Genomic DNA, 24,711 nt, shown 5'->3' on the forward strand with positions numbered 1-24,711 from the left:
GTGGCTAGCTTATAGTGCACAGTTTCTATGTCACAAGCATATAAAGCTCCTGCAATTAATGAATCTAGCTCCCTAGCTACACGCACTCTAGTGATGGGCCATAGAAATGGACTCCATTTGTAGCAGCTTGGTAGTACTAAGGAAACATTGCCTCATGATAAATCTATGTCTAAGTGTAGCACTGTAATAATGAAGGTGTGCATTACCAGTCTACAATTTACATGTTGTCTTACTACTGGAAAATCTAACAGGTTCACAGTGTCTACCTTCTGTGACTTGGAGAATACCCTTCTTCAAGTGGGATATCTACCATATACAATATTAACTTTAGCCACAAACACCATACTACTATCCGGCAGTGGCTGTTTCATCACACCATGGAAAAAATTCATTTAGTCAAGTTATAGTTCATTAAATCTTGGCGAGAACACTCGCTGCAGTTCTTGGTCAGAAAAACATCACATTAGACAAATTAAACAAATGGTATCCATTCAGTGACAAAAGATGCCTGACAATGTGCCAGGCCAGTACTCTAGCAATTCCATGTGGATACTCATTTGCAGCGCTTTTCCAAAGAATTATTCCAAATGTTTACAATCAAAAGGTGACTCTTTGCATTAGTGTGCTGGAGACAGCTGTCCCCACAAAAACATGAAACTGGTTGGTTTAACAAAAAACCGTGTCACACTCTGTGTCATAAAATCAAACATCAAGTCAGTCCTGGTTACATTTACCTGCCTTAAGCTGGCTGTAAAAGTATCCAGTGTTTCAAAGATTACCATTTCAAATTATAGCTCATACACTTGGCAGCATTACTTCAATTAAGAATCTTAACCTACGCACAGGTGACTTTAATGTGCGCACCCATCTTATCTCAAAATAAATTACGCTCCTGCTTGCATAATTCTGCTGCCCCAACAGTTCATAAATCATTCTCCTGCCTACGTGCAATGTAGAATATTTTTTTTTTTCAAAAAACAAAACATCTCTGGTTAAGCCATTCAGTTGGAAGAGTAAAACCATTTGGTTTTTTCAGATTCATCTCAACAGTGCATTTAAAAACCATTTTTCAATGTGTTAGCATTCAATTGCTGTGTCACACAGCTGTATGTGGTGCCTGATGTTACAGTCCATAATTCATTGTCCATAGTCCTTTAAACAAGAAAGGGCAAAACATGTCATTTAAATGTGTAGCATCAAATACTTGATAATTAGCCAAGTCTGCACCGTGCCAGTTCAGTTCGCAGTGGCTCGCTTTCTCTGAGAATGCGTCTGACCCTTCTTTGATCAGTGTCACCCACAAACTGCACATTATCTTCCTATATTATGAAATGTCTTGTCGTGCTTTGCCTAGGCAAAATACAAACAGAAATGTTAGGATGTCATCAAAACTTCAATATCAGCGTTATCCACCCCTTCCCATAATACCACCCCCATCTTCAAAAAGTCTCATCAGGTAACTACACACTTTGTCATTGCTACTGCAATTATTTATCACCTTTCTGCATGTTTCTGGGGGCTTATTTACACTCAACCATATGGGGTGTAACTGCCTAATCACAAACTCATTTGTGCAATGCAATCATAGCTGGTCAATGGTACCTCAGACTGATCTGTGCTTTTACAAAGCCATATAGTAAGTACCCAGGTCGCACAATGCTTTTCTTTTTTCACCAAAGCGATCACCAATGCCAGGCGCCAACTTGCTTCCAGTGTCCCATGATCTTGGTTTAGGTTGCCCTGCTGGCATCACTCCATTTTTCAAAGGTAAAGTCTTTCAGTATTTATCTTTCTTCTCTTAGCAGTGTCTTTTCAAGCCTCTGGTTTTTTCACTTGTCATCATTTTTTTTCAAAGGGCGTTTGCTGTTTTTGAACCACTCCTTTGAGTGCGATAGTCTGAGTCAGTTTCTTTTGTTGCTTCAACAAATCATTCATTCTTGCACTAAGCCGTGTGGCTTCTGGATCATGGCTAATGTGCAGTGTTCATGTTTTACTTCAAAGCCCCGCTCTGCATGTTGTCTCTTGCAAAACGGCTAAGCACTTTTGTCAGTTTTGCTTCCATCTGGAAGGCCATAATGTCTTTGTCAGTTACTCCATCCCCTGGCAATGTAGCTTGCAGTTTGCCAGATGTGTATTTTCTCTTCTCAAAGCGCCTAGAGGTTTCTTCTCCAGTGCACAGCGCTTTACTTCAGTTCACATCACATGGAGCATTGGAATGCAGCTTGCACAGCAATAGCGCTTTACTTCACTTCACATCACATCACATGGGAATGCGGTTTGCACAGTAATATCTGTTGGAATGGGCAGCTGTCTTTTCTTGGCCCATTCACAGATGCATAGGTAAATGTTCAGATGTGATGTGCCCGTCTGCCATCCTGCATGAAGCCTTTGCTCCGTACCACAGTTTACTAGGCAAATTCTTTACTTTTTGAACAGCTCTCTGTTTTTGCTCCCCCTTCCTCAGGAATGCAGGCATGTTTATCTTTCGTGTGCACCTGGCAGCGCCATTAGCACGCAGCTTATCTCTTTTGCCTATAACTCTTATACTGTGGCGGCTTCACTCGTTTCAGACAATTCATCCAGATTAACTCTTTCTTGTACTGTTTCTGCTTTTGTTTGCCTTCACGCACCTCGCCCAAGACAGCTTCAAGGCACAAGCTCTGCACACACAGCAAGACTCTTGTTTTCAAAAGCGGCACTTTTCTTGTCATTTTTCTACTCCATGTAATTTTGCAAAATGTCAAAGCGTCTTTTTTTTTCTTGTAATGTGCGATCTTTCAAGAGAACTCACAACCCATTAAATCTTTGTGCTATCTTATCACACACAGATGTTTCATTCTGTTGTACCATTGCCAAACTATAACCACTCAGTTCAGTGCATTTAAAAAATAAAAATGCCATATTTAGTGCAGCTCCCTGCACGTTTTTTTTCTGCAAGAACAACCCACACTCTATTGCTTGTGGGCTGTTTAATGTGTCAACAACATTTTTCCCCATGTATCACAGTCAACAGGTCACTATTTCCAAAGCATACATCACTAATGAGGCAACAGCACAAATCCATGGCATAGCATGGGGACAGTCAAAAATACTCCAGGGGCAATTTAGAAAAATATAAATTGTTTTTCCCCCCAACCATTGCAAGCTGGTTCTGCAATTTCAAATCAGTACACAAAAATCGAAAATCCAAATAACATTCACTCACTTTCCTTTTAAGTGAGTCTCTCACCCAATAAAAGCATGGCACAGCCTAAAATGCAATATAACCATTTTAGTGTGTTTCCTTTAAACAGAATTTGCCACCATTAGCACATGGAATTTTACAGTTGCCAAAAGAAAGAAAAAAAACTCTTTAGGCTCTCAGCACAGATGTTACTCATTCTCCTAAGCATGGCTCATTCCCCTTCCTCATTATTCAGGAATGCCAACCCTTCAAAAGCATACATCAAAAAAGACGAACCTTCGCCTCCGAACATTACAGCCCCCACTCGCTAGCACACTGGGGCTGAGTCAATGGTTAAATCACTATTCACAATTTGCATGTCAAATCCCTGCAATTATTATTTTTTTTCCTGCCCTCATGACAGAATAGAGATGAGAACTCCGTCTCACTATGCATTCCAAATTACAACTTTAAACTTGGGAAACCACATGATAAAATTCTTTTTCTAATTGAGCATACATCTTTCTTAACCATTCATCGGAGTGCTTTAAACAAAGCCATTTCCCGCTTGTTTATTGCCTTGTACTCCCTGGCACCAATCCCATGAAGGGAGTCTTAACCACACAAGCTATCGGCCACGGCAAGCCGACACAACATTGCTGCCTTTTGAAGTCTCAGAGCTGCAGTGAGACCATCAAGGAAATGCGACAGCCTGCTCCCCACTCTACACTGTGTTCTCTCACACCATTTGTCATGTCAGCATGGCACTGCTCTTCACAATCCCACAAAGCTGCCACCAAATGTCTTGATATTGGGCAAAATCTTCCTCGGGGCCAGCCCTTTGAGAGCAAAAATACCCAATTCAGCCCAAAATACAGGTTCTATTGTGCTGAGCAGTGATCTCATGCAAGTGACAAATGACACCCTCAAAGTGTTATTAGCATATTTATTCTAAGCAGTGAATTTCATATACATTTGGGATAATTCAAGTTACAGAATATTAGAAAGCATAACACTTAGAGCAATGCAAAATATAGTGAAACATGGAACTTAGATAAACATAGAGAAACATAGAGAAATATAGAGAAACATAGAGAAACACAGTCTTACGTCCCTTTAATCAGCACTGGGGAGACCTTGGGCCCTCATAAGCTAGCTGTAAACAAGCCCCGCTCAGAGGACAATGCTGAAGGACACCGTATGAGCCAATGCCGGGCACCTGTTTCTGCACGAATCAAGTCCACAGGCGATCTCCCCCTGATCCATGTGTGCATGGATATTTTATAACTTCTTGCTGTCAGTCACCATGACGCACAGTTCCAGAACTTTCCCTGTGCAACTGGCTCATGGAAAAAACCCAGCTCTCTCTGAGATGCTCCCTGCTCGCTCCTACCCCCTCCCTTGTTCCCATCTGCGCTGGCTGAGGAATGTCTTATCAGTACCTTCCCAGAGAAAAGGAAGATTAGCTTGGAGCCAGGGCCAACGTTAGTGAGGCTGAATATTCTAAGGGAAGCAGGGATGTATTAACCCCATCTGCAAGCTCTAAAAGGCATGCACTCATAGCTTAGTGTTTATAGCGCTTAAGACTGGCTATCTAAGCGCTATATAGGTGCCATGATGTTCCAAACACTCCAAAAACCTATTAGCTACATAGCTGGGGGCCCTCCCTGCCTGTCTATCATATTCCTTGTAGCTCACTACTGCATAATGGAAGTGCTACAACAGACTACTGTCAGCATTTTTAGCACATACTTTGAATACACTATTGGCTTTCAGCGGCTAATGCTGTCATCTAAAGCCCTGATTGGCAAGGTTGCAATTTCGTGTATCACTACAGAGACTGAGTCAAACGCGGCCTGGAAGTCGATAAAAGTAACATAAAGGGGTTGGCCATTCTTGTAATGTTGACTTTGAATTTCTTTAATCGTCATCAAATTAATAGATGTCCCTAGCCCAGACACAAAGCCTGTTTGGATTGGATCTCGAAGTGAAGTTCTTATGGTCCATTGATTAAAATCTCTAAAAATGAACCTTGAGAAGAGCTTGCCCAGGGCATCCAGTAGGGTGATCCGTCGATAATTAGCTGGACATGACCGATCGCCCTTCTTAAATATCGGCATGATGATGGAATTACGCCACGAGTCCGGTAATACCCCATGTTAGGACATAATTGAATATGTTGAAGAGTATTGTGCAGTAGGACCCCAGCCAGCCCATAGAGCTGGGGGTTTCCCAAGAGCACTTTAAGATGAGCAGCAGCACCCTTGAGATGGATGGGGATGCAGATTAATACTCTCGCATCAAATCAATAATGACAACTCGATAGTTTGGCAAAGGGAGTCCGTTTAATGACAAGTACAAAAAACAGGGAGTTCATGAATATCAGCAATCGCTCGATCTTACTTCTCGCTTCAACTCCAATTACTTTCAGAAAAAAACACATTATTTATACTAAAACCTCGTCATCACTGACGTGTAACTCTCAAACACTTTGGAATGCAACTCTATTGGTTCTAGGAAGGTAACTTTAATATAGGTGCTATATCTGTATATGGTAACGGGGAGTGGGGATTGGATAAACACTGTCAGATGGGGCATCTAAGCCCATCCTTCAAAATGGCTACTGTAGACGTCACTAAAGGTACGGCGTCTCATTGGTCCTACTAACCATAGGACCCTAGATTACTTGGTCCACTATGATTGGGTTGGCAACAACCCCACTCATACTTTTCCACTTGCTTAGCAGCGTGCAGAATAGCCGGCCAGGTGCAGGGAGTTTGTCGCTCCCCCAGCTTGCCTCCAATTATTGTTACAATCACTCATCACCTCGGTGGTCATGTGTCAATTATTTCTTTGTGGTTGGCCTTGAGACTGCTTCTTGGTCTGGAAAAGTTAAGACATCTGTGATTGGCACAAGTTCATGCGTAGTTGTGAATGTTTCATCCCTTCTCGCTCGTCTGGTCACGTGATTCTGACACCATGAAATTGTCTCATTCTTCATACAATTTGTGTATTTGATTTAATTCTGCCAGCCATCTGCCATCTGTGGCTTATCTTATACCTTTCTGAACAGGATACACTGTTCTTCTTTTCAGAAATTGTATCTACTGTTGGTCTATTTCAGCGGATACTACCTTGGCTTCGTGGCATCTGAGTTTCTCTCTGTCTTTAATTCTCAATTTGTTCGCTGCAAAACTCTCCTCTTGAGACCTTTAGTAACCTTTGGTTGATTCTGCTCTTGTGCATAGCGGAAGTATACTTACATAAAGTGCTCCTTTTGAGGTAGATATGTATAGGTGGCGCTTGCCGCAATCTTTAGAAGATTCGCACGCGATATTATCTTGCAACGTTATTGTGATTACTTCATTTAAAATGATGGGTTCAGCTGTATTATTTACCAGCGCTATATCTGGTGGCAAATCCACTCAAATTATATGTGGGATAGTTGGAAGTGATGAATGGCAGTTCTTTACTGACATAGCAGTACTTTTAACTGACATATTAGTGTGTTTTGGCACAAAATCACAATCCCTTTGTGGTAGCGTGGCAGCAACTTTATTTTGACGTTTCTGTATATCAGGTAACCACTTCAATTTGTTTTGATTGCTTAGAGATTTTTAGGTCCAGTGTTTCAAAAAGTTTGCTTAGTGACTGGATAGCAGTATTCATGGCCATTAGTGTTACTTCTAATAAAGGCAATTGGGTAAAAGAAAAGGTTCTTTGTGGGGTATATTGCTTTTGTGCAGTGTTGGCCGTAAAAAAGACAATTCGAGTGAGTCATGTTTGGACTACCTGAATATGTCCGGTGATTGGGATAAAGATCTCGCATTATGTAAGAGTTCAGACTCCAGTGTAATCACAGGTAAACATACTTCGGGCGTTGACTCTATGTTATTAATCCGTGTAGTTATGTCCAAATCAAGGATTGGTGAATGACCGTGACCAGATGATTTTTCGTGATTTGAAATGTCTAGTAAAAACGTGTCCGAAACGGAGGGATTGAGTACGTTTGGCTCAGGCTCTGAGAAAGCTTCATGGCGTGAATTATCAATCTCATTCTCCTTTGTTAGATCTGTTATCCTGTTATTACATGTGTTTTCAACTGATTCATCTTGCAGCTGGGTCGGGAAGAAAACGGGGCTAATAGCCTCTGACGGCGTGACATTCAGATATCTTTGACAGTGTTTCAGAGCAGGTTAAACAAATTCCTCGAATGTCAGGAAGTGTTGGTTTATTGCGCAGGATTCGCACAGGCTTTTTTTTGTACCTTTATTTGAGAGAGGTGTAATGAAAACTTTTACTGCACCACTCTTGGGTGACCAGTGCTTTACAACCTATATAGGAGTGTGCTTTGTACGTGCAATTGAATTTAGATACAATTTACAAAACTGGAACAAACAAAATCACCACAACTTTTAGAATTACAAAGTCCACCTTGCTGCTTGCATCACACCGAAGCAGCCTACCTCAAGACTTCCTCACGACTTCACGAATGCGCACAGGTAATGCACTTGTTTGTGACAATTATAGGAAGGGCGGTAGGCAGGGTGAGCACCGCAGGGCAGCAATTCCTACTAGGCATTGAGACATCCGATCATGCAGGTGCTGAACGAAAAAGCAGGGGTGAGGGAGTAAGTGTAGGTAGAAGTAGGTAATGGAGAATTGAATGCCTCCCCTTAAGGTGTGGGGTGCTACACAATATGCAGGTACAGTAGATATATGCACATTGGAAGCCAGACAAGCAACTATGGCAAGTAGGCACGTGTGAGTGCAGACTGGAAAAGCCCAGCCTCATGGCATGATGGGCTACATCAGGCATGCAGACAAGCAATAGGACAAGTAGGTATGTGTGTGTGCAAACTGGAAATCCCTTGCCTCATGGCATGAAGGACTACATTAGGCATGTAGACAAGCAGTAAGACAAGTAGGAATGGGTGTGTGCAGACTGGAAAAGCCATGCCTAATGACATTTTAGGTGATACATCAGGCATGCTGACAAGCAATAGGACAAGTAGGTATTTTGTGTGCAGACTGGAAAAGCCTCGCCTCATGGCATGCAGACAGCTACGAGACAGTGAGGGTAACAATAAGATAAGATACAAGGCAGCATAGGGCTGAATGAAGAGTCAAGATTAGAAGTTACACACAGGTAAAAATCAAGACAGCACAAAATTGAGTAAAGATTAGAGTCGATGATTGCAGCCAGGTAGGATATTGTACAGAGGGTTTGTGTGAACAGAGGTACGCAAAAAAGATCTCAGAGACAACGCATGGATTAGGCAGGGTGGAGTTGCAGGGCAACAGTGACAGATGAGCGTTCTAGGCAACAGCATCATAGTGAGGGCGACGTCCAAGGATGAGAAAAGGGGTGAGAGGCAGTTCATTGAAGGAGTGCGACGTGACAAAGTTAATGTTCTGGGAGGTCCAAGTGGAGAAGATGCAGTGCTGTGAACATCCCGCGGGATGTACTGGGAGCGGAGGAGGGATACAGTCGTTGGAGGAAAGCGGGTGCAACCCCAGGGCACCTTCAGCCCAATAAAAGGATGTACATTCTTAGGCTTATCAGGTAGTCCCATGTATGCCATTAAATTCACTGGTGTAGGGAGTTTCTCACAGGAACGTGATTCCTTGTCCCCACTGGGGGAAGTCTCTCCTTGTGAGGTCCCACTTTCATTGATCCCTAAGAAGGGTTTTGCAAAGCAGACTCACCTCCCAAGCCTCACGGGGGTCTTGGGGAATCCCCTTTGGGGAGAAGGGTCGAATACCTGAGATTCATCACAGTGTTCTCTAAGGCAAGAAGGAATAATCCATTCTTTCTGGCAGTCATTTGCTACGCGAATTTATGAGCGCTTGGCCAGGAAGCTTGTGGTCAAGAGATGAAGAAGCAACCTAGAAAAATCACAATGTTGCGCCGGAAGCTTTATTCAATGAACTTTGAAACTTGGACATAGGTCCTACTTGTAGACCAGAGAGATTGGGAAACCTTAGGGAACTTGGACTCGGCCACTAGATTCTCTTTAGAAAAATATTTTGTAAATCCACCAATTTATGAGTATCCTCCCGAGCTGGTCCGTTGAGTTATATCCAACCTTATAGGCCTTCACAACCACTGAAAATAAATGCGTTTTGACTATTCTGTTAATCACACATCATCACAGATGTGTACTACTGCGGGTATGTCGGATTGCAATATATGAGTAGTAGTACTATTGTCAGATTCTAGATTAGGCAGGCATGCAAAGAGAACATTAGAAACCAATCATTCTCCTGCACTGCTCCGGTCCTGTGGAATTTCATCCCAATAGAAATTCACACTGCTTTCCCTCCTACTGTTCCAGAAAGAGCTGAAACCCTGCCTATTTCAGTCACACCTTGGCATTATTGGGTCAGAGGCTACTCAACAGCCACAGGGTATCTGCCACTCAGCACAGTAGTACTGTGTTGTTTTGTGTACTCATATAGTACTGCATTACTGCCTACCCCTCAACGCTCTTGCCTGTTAATGTTAACCTAATCCAGATGCACAGTGCTCGGCTGCTTCCGGCTAGGTTTACACTATATAAAGGCATACATTACTTACCAAAATCGTATTTCTGATGCTTGTATCTGCTTAGATTCAAATGCTTTGGATTGGCTGACATCTAGTGGTAGGCGCAGAGTATTGCACATGAAGTAAATGAGGTCACCTGGGCATGTTTGTAATCTTATACCTAGTGCGAGGTTAACTGTACTCATGACCCTCACGTGTCGAGGTTCCTCAGATTGTTCGTTTCTGACAAGAGGTAGTGTAAAGTGTAAGCATGGAGATTAGGTAGTGCTCATGTGGTGTTTAAAAAAAATTGACGTTTTCCCAAGAACCTTCAACTCCAACAGGAGAGGCAGGCTGGGCGCATGTGAATGTAAGCAGATACAAGCATCAGAAATACGATTATGGTAAGTAATGTATGCCTTTTGTAGCTTGCGGATCTGCTTAGAATACATGCTTTGCTTATATTAGCAAGCAGTACTTGTGTATCACCCATACAATGTGTGTCTAGGAAGTATTGTTGGGTGAAAGTGTGAATTGAACTCCAAGTGGCAGCTTTGCAAATGGCATCTAAGGGCACATTTGCTATGAAAGTTAGAGTTGCCCCTGTGCCTCGAGTTGAGTGAGCTCTGGGCTTGAAGGTTAATGTTCTCTTAGCAAGAGAATAGCAAAGTTGGATGCAGTTGACAATCCATTTTGAAAATGCTGATTTAGAGATAGGGTCACTTTCTTTTCCCGTGGCTATGGACACAAAAAAACAGTGTTTTTCAGATAGCTTTAGTCTTTTTTTTTATTTAATTGATTTAATTGTATAAACAATTTTTTCAAAATAACAAAGTAAATCCTATCAAATCCAGTCCTTTGAGGAGAAATGGAATGAAAGAAAACAAGAGAAAAGGGAAAGACTGCAGGAGAAATAGAGACTGGAGGGGTATGATAGGAGAGAAGAAGAAGGCAACAACGTTGAAGATGAAAGAGGGGGCAAATGGAAGTTCCTTTATGTTTTCATCTCCCAAATTGCTCCAGGTCAATGTTTTTCATGAAAGCAGCCACTCCAATCACACGACGAGTGTTGTCGCCCCTTGTCAGCGCTGTCCACCAATTGTCTTTGCTGAATGTTGAGTAAGATGTCAATATATTGTCAAGAAACGCTGTTCTCGCTGGTTGAGTCCCCTCACAGTTTAGCAGAAGAGGTCTGCTTGTTTCTACTTTTTCCAAGTCTTTGCAGTATCTGCACTTGTCAGAAGGTGACAATTTCCTTATGAATAATATTTCGTCCGTTTTTAGTTCATTCAGACGGAATCTTAAAAAGATCCTGCTAAGGCTTTTGTTAGGAAACTTTTCCAAGTAACTTCTAGCTACATTCACTTTCTTAGCTGACAAAGGGAATGAACTGGTCAAACTGTACTTGTTCGCATTCTCTCCGGTGGTTATCCAATCTTGCTAGAACAGTTTCTTAGTCACCTTGTCTGGGTTTGTTAAGAGTAGTTCCGCAGAAACATCTAGGTCTTTCAGCAGATTGATATTTCGGATCTTCCAGTCTGTCAGAGCTCGGTTTAGAGTAATTTTCGATACAGCATCCACGTGTTTCTTTCTTTGATTGATCTCAATGAGTAAAGGCATAGTTCTCGTCTGATGAGAGGCATAGGTGTTGTCTGTGCCAAACCCAGTACTGTTCTCCAAAAGTAACTCTCAAATTTGATCCAGATCTTATCAGGTAGTCGAAACATGGTGTCAGTCCCATAAAGCATGGATGGTATCACCTTAGACTTGTAGAAGTTAATTATAGCAATAAGGGATAATCTGCCATATTTTTTGTCGACCGCCATCGCTTGGTTCGTTAAGGTTTTCATTTTTGCCCACAGTGTGTCCTGCATTGCTGCCTCTACGGGGCTACTGCTCATCATAACTCCCAGATATTTAAAGGCGGTTACCTTTTTTAGTTTTTGACCTTCTACAAACCAATTTGCCTTTTCTTGTTTTGTTCTTGCAGTTGATTTCGAAGACATTACTTTGGTTTTGATTGTGTTCAGATGTAGGTTATTTATCTTCAGATAGGTCACCAGATTGTTCAGCTGCCTCTGGAGGCCTACTGGCGTCAGATCCATCAGGATGATGTCGCCTGCATATAAAATGCGAGAAACCTTAGCTCCTCCGATCGTTGGGGGAAAACTTCTGACGTCCTTTTCTGTGTCTGCGTAGTCAGCAATATATGCATTATATAATGCGGGGGCCAGTGGGCAGCCCTGTTTAACCCCTCTAGCCGTGCTGATTTCCTTAGACAGAAGACCCTCTTGACTAAGTCTTACCTTAATTGTTGTATCCTGGTATAAGGCTTGAATCGGGCCCAGTACTGGGATAGGACAGTTCTTGGTTTCAAGTTTTTTCCATAGCTTTAGTCTTTTGTAGGTAATACATGACAGTCATTCTTAATTTTTTCTGCTTCATTTGTAGGGTGTGTGGGTGTGTGCGTAGTACTACCTTGTGGATAAAAACAAAGCAATCTGGTACTAATAGTGCCTGCAGTTCTCTGATCCTTCTGATCGATGTAATAGCCACAAGAAAAGCTGTTTTATAAGTGAGATGTTTAAGACTGGCTTTGTGCATAGGCTCCAAAGGGACATCCATGAGCCTTGTAAGTACAATATTTAGGTTCCAGCCGGGAGTAGGATTAGGAGGGTATAATTTCTTCAATCGCTCCATAAATTCTTTAATTACAAGAACCTTCTACCATGAAACTTTGCTCTGCGAAGTGGTGAACACAGAGAGCAGCTAGGTGTACTTAAAGACTAAGCCGGAGTGTAACATATATAGTAGATAGGTTACTATCTTTGAAGGCGAGCATCAAATTGGATTGAGTGAACATGCTTTATACCACGACACAAAATGTTTTCAATTGTTAAAATAGTAATGTCGTGCGTTTGGTTTACATGCCTCTTTAAGAATGTCTGTACATCTTTGGTCTGGGTGACCAAATTCTATGACTTCAGAAGTCAGGCTGTTAAGTTCAATGTCTGAGGGCACGGGTGGCGTTTTGTCCATTGATCCTGTGACATGTTGGATGGGCATGGAAGTTTCATGGAATGGGCACAGAGACATCATCTGCAGGTGTGACAACCAGGTTTGTCATGCCCATCTAGCAAGGATAAGTATTACTTGTGCCCAGTGTAGCTTGTAGACTATTTTGTTGGGGGTGGGCGGGAAATCAGAAGCAAATTTCCCTGACCAATTCATTAGTAGTGCATTCCCGTTGGAACCTTTCTGGGGAAACCTGGATGCATAGTCCAGGCATTGTGCATTCTCTTGAGTAGCGAAGAGGTCTATTTCAGGGAACCCCTAGCCTGAGAAGACTTTGTGTAGCAGGTCTCTGTTTAGTTGCCATTCATGTTCTGAGAGTATCACTGCACTTCTGCTTTGTACATCTGCCCCTGAGTTGAGTTCCCCTGGAACATGTTGTGATAGGAGAAACAGATTGTGTCTTAGTGCCCACAGCCAAATGTTCTGGGGTAGTTTGGACAGCCCTGGAGAATGTCTTCCCCGCTGTTTGTTTATGTAAAACATGGCTGTGGTGCTGTCTGTTAGGAATAGGACGGTTTTGTGTACTAGCTGTGGTTTGAAAGCTTGAAGTGCTTTGAAGACTGCTAGCAGCTCCAGAATGTTGATATGCTTCTTGGTTAATGCCTGTGTCCACGCCTCGAGTGCAGTGTGATGGAGTAAGTTCCCTGTTAGGGAAGCATCTGTTGTAGTGTCTTCTATTGCTGGTGTGTTGAAAGGGTTTCCCCTTCATAGGTTTTCCTTGGACCACCACTGTAGTGATTGAACCAGAGGCTGCAAAACCACCACTAAATCTTCCCATTGACCAACCATTGTTTCGCAAGCCACTCTTGCATTGGTTGGGCAAATGGTACTAGATAAATACATGAAGCCATCATCCCTAGAAGGCGCATTGCCTTTCGCACTGTTACTTAATGGCTGCCTACGTTATGAGGTGTTTGAAATAACATGTTTTGTGCACTCTTGTTAGAGGGGAAGACCAGTCTGTCGTCTGTTTTGATCAATGCCCCATTAAATTGTTTTACTTGGCTGGGCACTAGACTTGACTTTTTCCATTTTATGGAGAATACAAATTGGAACAGTAGGTTGACTGTCATTAGCCAGTCGTCTAAATTAGGGTACATTGGAATAGACTGCCTTCGCAAGTGGGCAGCCACTACTACTAGGACGTTTGTAAACACCCTGGGGGCTGAGGTTATGCCGAATGGTTGCACTTTGAATTGGTAGTGCTTGTCCCCCACTTTGAATCTTAGGTATTTTTTGTGGACTGGCAACATTGAAATATGAAAGTATGCACTTTTAATGACTGATGTTGCCATGTAAACCCGTTTTAGCAGGGGAATTGTCTCCTGTAACGTAGTCATCCTCAATTTTTGAGGCGTGACATATGTGTTTGCAGGGCGCAGGTGCAGCACTGGGCACATTGTTAGATCTTCTTTGGAAGAAGCAAGGACACTGAATAATTACCTTGATTTTTCTCTACAGGCGGTATCAGCTCGATTGCTCCTTTTTAGTTTGGGCTATTAGGTGGCATGGAAAGCGCTACCTTTAATTTCAAAACTATTGTCGTTTACATAAGAGCTTCATATATGGGCTTTGAATGAGGGTCTGTAATGCTTCTCCAATGCAGATGACATTTGAGGAGGGATACAGTTGTAATCCCCCCATTCCCTGCCCCTAGCCAATGCAATCCCTATGCTAATCCCACCCATTCCTGCCCATCTCCGAACTCTTTGATTTTGTGTGTGCTCTTTCATGGTGGCAGAAATCTTGGATGATTGCCTCTAAGGAAGCTCTCTGGAAACAAGGCAAAACTAGCTGCCATCTTTCAATAGATTTTTGCAGTGACAAAACAATGCACCTTTAAAATGTGCACGGTACTGTTCTGATTACCTTTCAGAAGAACTTGTTTCCTAAAATATCTAGACATAGGTCATTAAAGAGATAACCACCTTAACACTGTGTTGTTCTCATTTATAAAATATTTTACTAGTGTATACACAAACAAAACCATTCACAAACCTTGCACTATAGTCATATTCTCAAATAAACAAAAAGACCATGTGTTTGTGTTCGATTCATGACATAGATTTGTGGAAAATATCTGTGTGCCGTTTTTCCTACCTTGAGTAAAAGGAGTTCCATAGCAAAGATGGCCACTGGTTGGTCATGTGACTGGATGTCACAAAACATGGCCTCCATCTTTGAGGTGGAACTTGCCGAACATTTCTCCAATTCTCTTGTTTGTCTCAACCAACATGATAGTGATGCTGCAACGTTATGTCAACAAACACATTTACCAGTGCCTGCAGCTGGACTGTACCCGACAGCTCAGCTCAGGTTAATTGGTGTCTGCTGGTATGACCTGTGGAAGTCAGGTAACTGCAGTGGGTGGCAGCGGGTGAGGCAGCAACAGAGGGGCCCCGAGCAGCCAAAACCTGAGGTGACAAGGACCGGGGTGGCAGACTTCAGGCTCTCTAAGTTTGAGAGAGGTGAAAGCAAAATACGGGGAAGAAGATATTTGCTGTGTGCGGCAGAGGTTGATGCGGACCCGGGCTACAATGTATGCCTTTGTTATGTCTCTTGTGTATCACAATGGAGCACCTATATTTACATGTACATTGGTCCATGTAGTTCTGTGGATGTCCTCTCAGTATGGCTATCATCCTACTCAATGCCACATTATCATCACTTCTAAGCAGATGTATTCATTGAACGGGTCAATGTAGTATTTTTGAGAAGTGATGCTATACTTTCATGATATGACATTCTAAGGGCTGGCATACATTTTTCATGGGACAGTTGTGGCACTTCCCAGAGGATTGAATTTACGTTTTGTGGTCCATTACAGTCTCGGAAGAAAGCCCAAGGAATGTATGGGCATGGTATTCAAAAGGCCCGCTTTCACATTCGAGAAGGTGGTATGCACACTGCTGGCAATGGCGGAAGCTTGCACAGTTTTGTTTAAATACCTCCAGATTTGCATAATAGTAGGGAGGTCATCATAAGTCAACCATGCCTGCTCCAACCCTACAGACCTTCAAGAATCACTGGTCGCTCGGAGATATAGCCCAGCTAGCTAATGCACATGCTGCACAGATATCTAATCATGAGGATACATTGTGTTGAGTTAACATGCCTGCTGCAGAAATATTTGCTTGAAATACAATACATTTAATGTAATGTGACAGTACAGCCACTTCTCAGTTGTTTTACTAGAATGCCAAGCGCCATCACTCAGCCATATCAGAGTGTAATACAGGCACGTACCAGAAGAGCTGCAATACATATATTGCTGCTATATCATTAGACAGCAGCAGTATGTCTTGCTTAGCAAGCATGTACACCCCCATTCAGATAAGGGGCACAATGGAATGGTTCACACATCATGCCTACTACAATCTCTCATCTTGCATGCATACTGGTTGGGTCGAAATGACCAGAAATGTGTGTCTTTCAACATTCTCTATATTACATCCCTCTGATTGATTTTGTGTAGCATGTGGCTGATGCTCATCTCCCACTGTACTGCATTAATATTGCTGTCTGCTAAAGTATTACTATCACAAAAGGAATGATGCTCTATTGCTTTTTAGATTTACCTATTAGGTGGCGCTAAAGCATCACCTCTAAACTGAAACCATTGCATTAGAGTACAGCTAGAGAAGAAATGGCACATTAGGAGGGACACAAAGCTTGTAGGTTATGTTAATATTTACCCACCAATTGACTGTCTATGGGCTTGCAAATCACTATTGCAGTCCCTCCCCACTTCCTACCCCTCCCCTCTATAAATACATCCTCTTGTGATCTCCTTCAACTTGCTTTATCAAGCCTTACCATCAAACATTGTTCTCAAAGTGTGTCAGTGTTTTCTTCAAAGCAGTCTCCTGGAAGTTAATGACTTAATTGGAGCTGTAAAGCAGCTACTGTTGACATAAAAATGTCTTAACCAGGTCTACCTTCAGCCACTTGTTTTCTAAGCACTATGTGCGTCCTCCGGAGAAGTCCTGGTAAAACAAACATTGGCAAAGCCAAAGGTTTTTGAACTTGTGTATAGGTTTTAGGCATCTTATGCCCAGGTACTCACAAAATGTTGCAGCTGCTACCATTGCGGTCCATTTATTACCAGGGTGGCAGTGCCTGGCAAATGTATTTCTCAGGTCTACACAAAAGCCAAAACTGTTGGCATTGCCAAAGCTTGTTCCAGTAATATTAAAATCTCCTCCTCTAGGATAAGGGAATGTTCCAAAGACATTTTTCTTGTACAAGGAGGGTGTTGGCACAGTGTTCTGATGAACTCTATTGAGGACCCGTTTGCCACTATCGCGAGCAACCAGCGATCTGACCTTATTCCACCCATTGCTGAGTGAAGTGTTATGCAATCCCAGACTGGGGATGCATGGGAGTGAACATGAACCAGCAGGTCATGTGGTGGCAGTGACTGCTGAGCCTCTAGAGGCTGCAACCCTGCCTCGCCCTTTTCCTCAGCGATACCTCCTCTGTATGCTGGACTAATAGGAGGCAGACTGAGGCTGTGGACTGAAAAAAGAGGAGCCAGACACCCGAAATCCTGGTTGGTTGGATCTATTGAACCCTTGGCTACGAAATGTATGCAGTGTGTTGACTAAACCCCTTTGGACATATCGCTTATTTGTAATTTGTCCTTAATGGTCTTGTGTTCCTTTTTGGCTGTTTCGAGTTGGTCATCGACAGCCTCCCTGAACAGGACTGCATCTTCAATTGGCATGTTGATAAGTGCTGCTTGAGGTTCGCGATTAAACCCGGAGACACAAGTGACTTTTTAGTAGGTTTCCCACAGCAATGACTCTCCCTGAGGCGTCAGCTGAGTCGAAGACATTTTTAAAGTCTATTTTGCACCACTTACTTCCCCTGTGTAGAGATTTTTAGCAGATGTGATATAGCAGATTTCCAGCACGGCATCTAGGTTTTTGAGCACCTCATCCCATTGAGTTTTTTTGTAGTTTGCAAGCAGTGTTGCATTGTTTGTAATTCTGGTTAAATAGGCACCGGAGGTGGTAATGCGTTTGCCTAACATGTATAAGCGTTTGCATTCTTTGACAGGGGGGTGCTTCTGAGGTAGAGAGTGGAACACCAGCTCACTTTCTGATAGTGGAGAGTCAGGTTTCACATGTCCCCTGATGTATAAAGGGTCTAAAGGTGAAGGTGTCAAAAGAGACGGAGAGACTCTCTTTTGCCTACTTTTAATTAAGAAGATCGTCCACGAAATAAGAACGATCAGGAACGGTTTCTCCAGAGTGGATGTGGAAACGGTGAGAAGCCCTTTTTAAGTAGATCGTTGTACAACTGATCACCAATAGGAGATGTATTCCCACTGTCAGGTGCTGTAATATCTGGGGTTTCAATGATTGGGACATCTGAATCATCCTGATCATCTTGGTAAAAATCTTTAGGGTCATCCTGGTCTATATATCATATGTCCTAATCTGCCTGATCTGGTTGATCATCTCCCTGTTGCGAGTCATGGGAGGTATCCATGTCTGTATGTGAGGAACTATGAGTGGGCAACGCAGGGCGCTGTGGCTGACCTGTCTCTAAGGGGTTGAGACATCTCTAGGTCTAATGTCTTTTGCCGAATGGGATATTTGTTCATAAAATCTACAAAAGAAGAAACTTTGTCCATTGTGTCCTCAAAGTGTTCTTTTGTCCAGGTTCCGGTCTTCACTGTTTCTTCTAAGGGGAACACAGTAGCTTCTGGGCCTTCCCTTGGTCTTTTCTTCTTATGAAGAGATTGGGATAGAGGTGAATGGGCCTCTTCTAACTGGTATACCTCTTCAGAGGCAGAAGGAGTGTGAGTTTTATGGCCATGTGACTTTTTGTGGTGGTTTTCTGTCAAAAAGTTTTTCGATGGATGTTTCGACACCTCCGAATCATCCGTCGAGTATGTCTTACGCAAGCCTATAGCCACTGATTGTTCTTTATTGCCTTGCAGTAAACGCGGTTGCAGTACTGCTGCAGGCTTTTTGGCCGCTTGGTTGGTAGGCCGCAAAGTGCCTGCCACCAGCGTGCAGCCTTCTTTCAACTGCTCCGTCGAAGAACAGCCTGGGGGGTGTGTTTGGGCATGCATGTGCATCCTTATCGCCAGAGGCTCTCCCCCATAGCCGCACGCTGCAACTGCCTTTCGGGATTGGGAACCGTCATGCAGGAGCCTGATGGTTCCCTTGTGATGTTTACGGGCTCCGAACCAGAGCCTTCGCTGCCCATGCCTTCTGGATTAGATGCAAAAAAGAGAGCAGCAGCGGTTTCTGACTCAGCCATCATAGCATGTGCCACCCACCGCTTCGTGACGCTCTTTTAGGGTTTGGGGCCTAAAAGGTTTACAGGGTGTGCAACGGGTCTCTTGATGATCACAATAGAAGGTAGTGGTTACACACTGTGCGAATGTCCTCCCACCAATATTTTCTGTTGCAATTTGGAAAGAACTTAAATGGAGTTTGCTCCATGGTGTATGCACATATTAAGGGCAAGACAGAAGCAGAACATTGAGGTATGCATGCTATGTAAGCAAGTAATCAGTTCCCCCACTCTCCCCAAAACCTGATGTAGGCCAAAGCCCATACCGGAACACTCATCTGTTTCGGTCCTCGAGTTGGTCTTCCGTCGAGATGTAGCATCGAGCAGTAACCATCGAAATATTATTAGAAGTTATAATAACTCAAAATGTAGCATAGCTAACACTTCTAACCACAATGGCAGAAAGAAATAATCGGAGGGACCTCAACACATGAGGGGATCATGGGTACAGTCAATGTCACACTAGGGATAAAATTACAAACCCACACACTCAACATCCCTTTTAAACTTTGAAAAATTCATGTGCAATACTCTGCACCTACCACTAGATGTCACCTATGCAAAGCATGTGATTCTAAGCAGATCCACAAGCCTCCAAAATATTATTATAATAATAACGGGCATAGTCAGTTAACTGGGAGTTGGAGGTTCCAAACAAGATAGAACTTACCAACTCTGAGATCAACAGCAAAATATAGTCAAAAAGAGGTTCATGTATACTTAAACCTACATACGAGCCAGGATAGAGTATAAAAAGGCAAGCGCCTACATGTGTTCAAGAAATGTGGCCCGTGTGTAAGGACAGCCTGTACTCTTGCTAAATGAGACAGAGATGCAATCTTAATCAATTAGCGCAGAACATGGTCAGAAGGTTGGCATGAGAATAGAATCCTGGAAGGAGCAGGACTTTAGACATAAAACATAGTTGAGGTGATACAAAATAGAGCAATAGGTTTGTCATTCTGAGCATGTACAACGGATTGTAGACACAGTGGGGAGAATGATCACTTCTATGGGGTGCTCTCTACACGTGCCACGTATTAGGATACCAGCCACAGACTTCCCACCTAACACCTATATAACACTCATTAGACAGCTTACCTTCACATGGTAATAGCGATCTGCTGAGCTGCACCTTTCCAGCAGTTGGAGCCCTGTACAACTTCACATCACTGTAGACGTACATTGCAGAGGTACGTAACAGTATACTTCCCAGTTCTGGTCAACTCATGAGCTTTATGGACCGGCGACTCACGCTTAGCTTGATCCTATCCTCTCTGGCGTTATTGGTTCCAGGTAGCTTCCTGACCCACTCTCAGCTACTGTTTCAATTTTGGGCATACTGCATGCATTTCTGCTGTCAGTTTCACGCCCAGTTACTAATGATCCATTTTTGTGTTCTGCAGTATGTGTCCTGGGTGGCTCCCAGTCCCACCAACCCATGGCTGTCCAGTTTCATATCATGACGGCGAGTGCAGCTGTACTTGCCGTGTGATTCATCACCTTCGGTGTGGCATGATCATTTTACAATGAGACGCAAAATAAGGCAGGAGAAGGGTGGGACTTAGTTCTGACATGGGATTCACAGGAACAGAGACAAGCACTGCCTAATCCTTCAGTTACAGGAAAAGCAAAAGCCAGCCTCTACAATTCGTAAGCAAATGACTAGTCAGTGGAGACATTTTAGAATGCTAGTGTCAGGAGCTGGTTTCCAGATTTTGGAGAAGCCTCTGAGAAAGATATGAGCAGAGGTTCGCCTTAGCCTTAACCAGTATACGATATGCATAGGAGGGTTGAGAGCTTGGAGGAACAACAGACCCCTGTGCTATGGTTCGGTCTAGTCAAAGAGTTGGTTGGATCCTGCAGCCGGGTACAAGGTTTGTTTGGGACAAGCTCCAAAATAACCAAAGCGAGAAGGAACAAGAATATGTTATGTTATTTGACATGTATATAGCGCTCTATATATCACTGGTATGACCTCAGAGCGCTGGTAGGTTGAAGGCCCTCAGGGACCATAGTCCAGGTCAGTTGAGAGAGTAAGGTGTCATAGGGTGCTTGGGTGCAATTGCCTGATGGTAGCTGCAGCATCCTAGCATTAGGTGCGGTGGTATTGATATCAGTTGAATGTGTGCAGTCTGGAGGATAGTCACCGAGACTTGGTTCTGGCTGCGTTAGGACTCTGTAGGACGCTTATGTGTGCAGCTAGGCCTGTTTGTTATGGGCAAACATTGATTGAAATGGCGCTGGATTTTGTTCGCATCCTTGGTTGTGGATTGGTTTGGAAGAAGGTCAATACACCTTATGTGTGTTGCCAATTTTGTTTTTTATTGTACACAGGATTGCTAATGGTTATCTTAGCACGTATCATGCAGGTCACATGTGAAAGAGCCGACAAGTGTTTCGACTGAAGTCTTTAACAAGTCGAGGTAATTGGATTGTAGAAGTCCATGATTAAGGAAACGGTGAGCCACTAGGTAGTTGGGGGTGACAGGTCCTTCAATGAGAAGACTGAATGATATGGGCTGCGCGATGCACGATAAAGACTTCAGCCCATCTATTCCAGTATATGATATGGCATTCATAACGCGCCTGTACACATAAAAGACTTCTAATAACAGAACGGTAGATACCAGGTTAACCTAGTACTGTGGCAACAGCTATCAGTGTAGCTAAGAGGAAAAGAAGCCCCACACACCTGAAAGACATTTGCAAAGCCTGCATGAACAATTTCCCATTTAAGTAACATTTTGAAAGCCAACAGTGCCAGCCCCCGAAAGCAGTCAAATCCACATTTGATGCACGAATAGTCCCACCATGCAATCTTCCTTCTGCCCCACATGGCGTTGCTGCCAGCAGGCTTCGGAGGTGGCCACAGAAGTACTAGACGCATGTGGGGTATTCTGTGGTCTATCTCATCGACGTTGGCTGCCGTTGGACTACCATGCATATGCTATTCGATAAAGCACTGCTCTACCCTAGCCACACATATTGGAGTTGGGTGGCTTGCACACAGAGGTCTCCAGCCCTGATAGGTAGGTCCCTCTCCTCCAGCTTCGCCTACAGCTGCTGCAGGAGCTCTCCTGTGTAACTAACATCTAGACATATTGAAACAGAAGAAGCACTAATCAGAATTATGTGCATATTGTACATATCAAATCACAAAGCAGATCTTACCAAAGTATTTTACACTTTTGACATATAAATGCATAAGAATGGTTGTAGTCTAGCAGCAGGACCAGACATGCTTAATTTCTGGATTAATTCTTCGCTAGTTGTTCCAGCACCTCTCCCTGAAAGCGCAGCATGTGCCAGCCCTCGCTGGTGGTCAGGTTCACTGCCCCGTTCTTCATGTAGAATTCCCTGGCTGGTTGGTTCCAGTCAAGGACTGTGAGCTGCAGTCGGCAGCAACCGAGCTCCAAGCAGACCTGCAGGGCACAAAAATAAGGATTTTTTCTAAAGGAATGAGCGGGTCAGTTCAATAATTAGGACCAGCCCGTTCAACTTCATAAGACAGAGAACACAGACCATGGCGCTCAAGCTTTTATGAGACCATGGCCTCAAACTTTGGGAGATCAAGGGGCCCCACCTTTGCGAGAACCAGGAGAAATCTCTTTGTGTCCCCTGCAGATTCTCAATGTGTGATCCCATGGACCCCCTCATTTATGAAGCTACAGGTTGCTCCCTTTGGAAGAGCAGGAGGACATCCCCTTATGACACGACAAGAACTTAACTTTGAAATGGAGTCCTATTTTGATGACCTTCTAAAAGACAGAGTTAATGCTTCTTATACACTGTGAAAACCTAGGGGGAACATGATCTCTCATTACCATTACAGAGGGGGGACCAACCGTAAGCAAATGTTCTTTGACCATGGCTTGAAAAGAGCAGTCTTCCTGAACTGTTGAGCCACATGGCGATGCTCAAGATCACCTTCAACCTCATCTGTATTGGCCTTCACTGGTACAGCACGCTCAAGACCCACAACTGGGAGTGCCATTCAAATTTAGGGAGACTCAATGAGAAAATCAAAAAGGGATGGATTGAAACAGTGCTTAAAAAGCATTGAAGAACACATGCATTTGCTTCCATCACTTTTTTTTGCTTTTCTTCAACCATCACCCTGCAGCCACAAGACCATTAATTATGCGGATGGACTTACCTCAGCAACTTTGCTGATGAGTTTCTTCCCCATTCCGTTTCCTGTCAAATTATCGCAAGAGAGACCAGGGTTAATGAACATGAACAAATTAAGGTCAATCTTATGTATCTGAACCCACATATCCCGGGGAACCTCGAATGATGGCCTCGTTGAATCATTTGAAGCAGCATTGGACGGTCATCCAAGTAACCTGCCATGGGTTCGCCCAACTAGGGGCACACAATTATGGCTTTGCGCTTAGTATACTCTGGCTTCCGGAGCATCTTATCAAGCAGCGATAGCCTGCTCAAATGACATAATTCTTTTGACTGACAATTGCAGCAGAACACATCATGCGTCACCCTCTTGCATAAATTACCATGAGAATATTTCATGCACCAATTATGGGCCATTGTGTGGTGTTTCCATGCAGTGCAGTAGACAGCCTTCAAAAGGAGGCCACACTAAGGCACCATCAAGTAGGAGAGATGTCAAACGGGACACACAACAATCAGAGGTATTCAATCATTAGCAATAATGTGGGATTCAACCCCCTTGAACTGGACAATATACTGAAGGACATACATTATGTCAAGTGCTTCTTATATAGAGCAGCTATGGTGTGGTTCCCGACACGTTCAGGAGTACCCACTGTCAATGCGCCTATGAGATTTCAGGCAAACTGGACACTTGAGTTTTATGCTTCTATCTAGGTTTGAGGATCGACGTTCCTCTTCGTACTGTTGAGATGAAGTCTACCAGCATGGTGAAGTGTGAAGTGCTTAGATGATAAGAGTAGTCAGTAGTGGGCACTATAGGATTGGCTGGTGGGTGTCTTCATGCATGTACTGTAAAGTGCATTGTGTAGTGGGAGGAGAAGATAGTTCATCAGGTCCATGCGTGGTTTGGAATGTTCCTGGGAACAATGTAAAGTCTAGAGGATCCCATATTCTTACCAGTGTCCTTGTGGTCACCATCATTTCTTTTCAATTGTATTATGGTGCGTGTGTTCATAGTTCAGGTTCCCATTAAATGGTCAGAATCAGGTATTCATAATGGTGTTTCCACTTTATGAGTATTTGGCCTTTAGGTAATTGTTGAGTGACAATTGGGAGTCTGGTAATTGACAGGTGATCTGCTGGTGGAGGTGCCATGATCCCCACTTCTTCAATAGGTAGTGTCAGTTGTCTCATGCTTATTTGTTCTTGCTTCGGAGATTTGAGGTTTATGCCATCAGGGAAAGGTTGATGGGATATCTGGTTCACTTCAGTTTCAACATGTTCCTGGCTAAATTGAGGGAAGTTGCCACAGGCTTGCAATAACAGGAGTATTGGCGAAAAAATAGACAGTATCAAAAAGCATTACTGCTGATTTGGTGGTGTATGAGGTTCTTCTCATTTGGAGTCAGATGTTAGAATGTACCTGAAATTGGAAGGGTGCCTGGTGTCCTGTATGTTTTATCTAGTGTATGTGTTGATGTTGTTAGATGCCACT

General features: G+C 43.3%; 1 protein-coding gene across 1 annotated transcript in view; it reads right to left on the reverse strand.

Annotated features, from left to right (window-relative positions):
• Positions 1-472: 472 nt before the first annotated feature.
• LOC138566835 (thialysine N-epsilon-acetyltransferase-like) overlaps positions 473-24,711 on the reverse strand; it is a 157,284-nt gene continuing 133,045 nt past the window's right edge. Inside the window, exons 5-6 of the mRNA XM_069644530.1 lie at positions 23,239-23,279; positions 473-22,504 (exon numbers count right to left, since the gene is read on the reverse strand). Coding sequence (XP_069500631.1) covers positions 22,337-22,504; positions 23,239-23,279 — 209 coding nt within the window. The 3' untranslated portion in view covers positions 473-22,336. The remainder of the gene's footprint in view (positions 22,505-23,238; positions 23,280-24,711) is intronic.

Source organism: Ambystoma mexicanum, chromosome 1p, assembly GCF_040938575.1.
Source record: "Ambystoma mexicanum isolate Mex_15411 chromosome 1p, UKY_AmexF1_1, whole genome shotgun sequence".
Taxonomy (NCBI): domain Eukaryota; kingdom Metazoa; phylum Chordata; class Amphibia; order Caudata; family Ambystomatidae; genus Ambystoma; species Ambystoma mexicanum.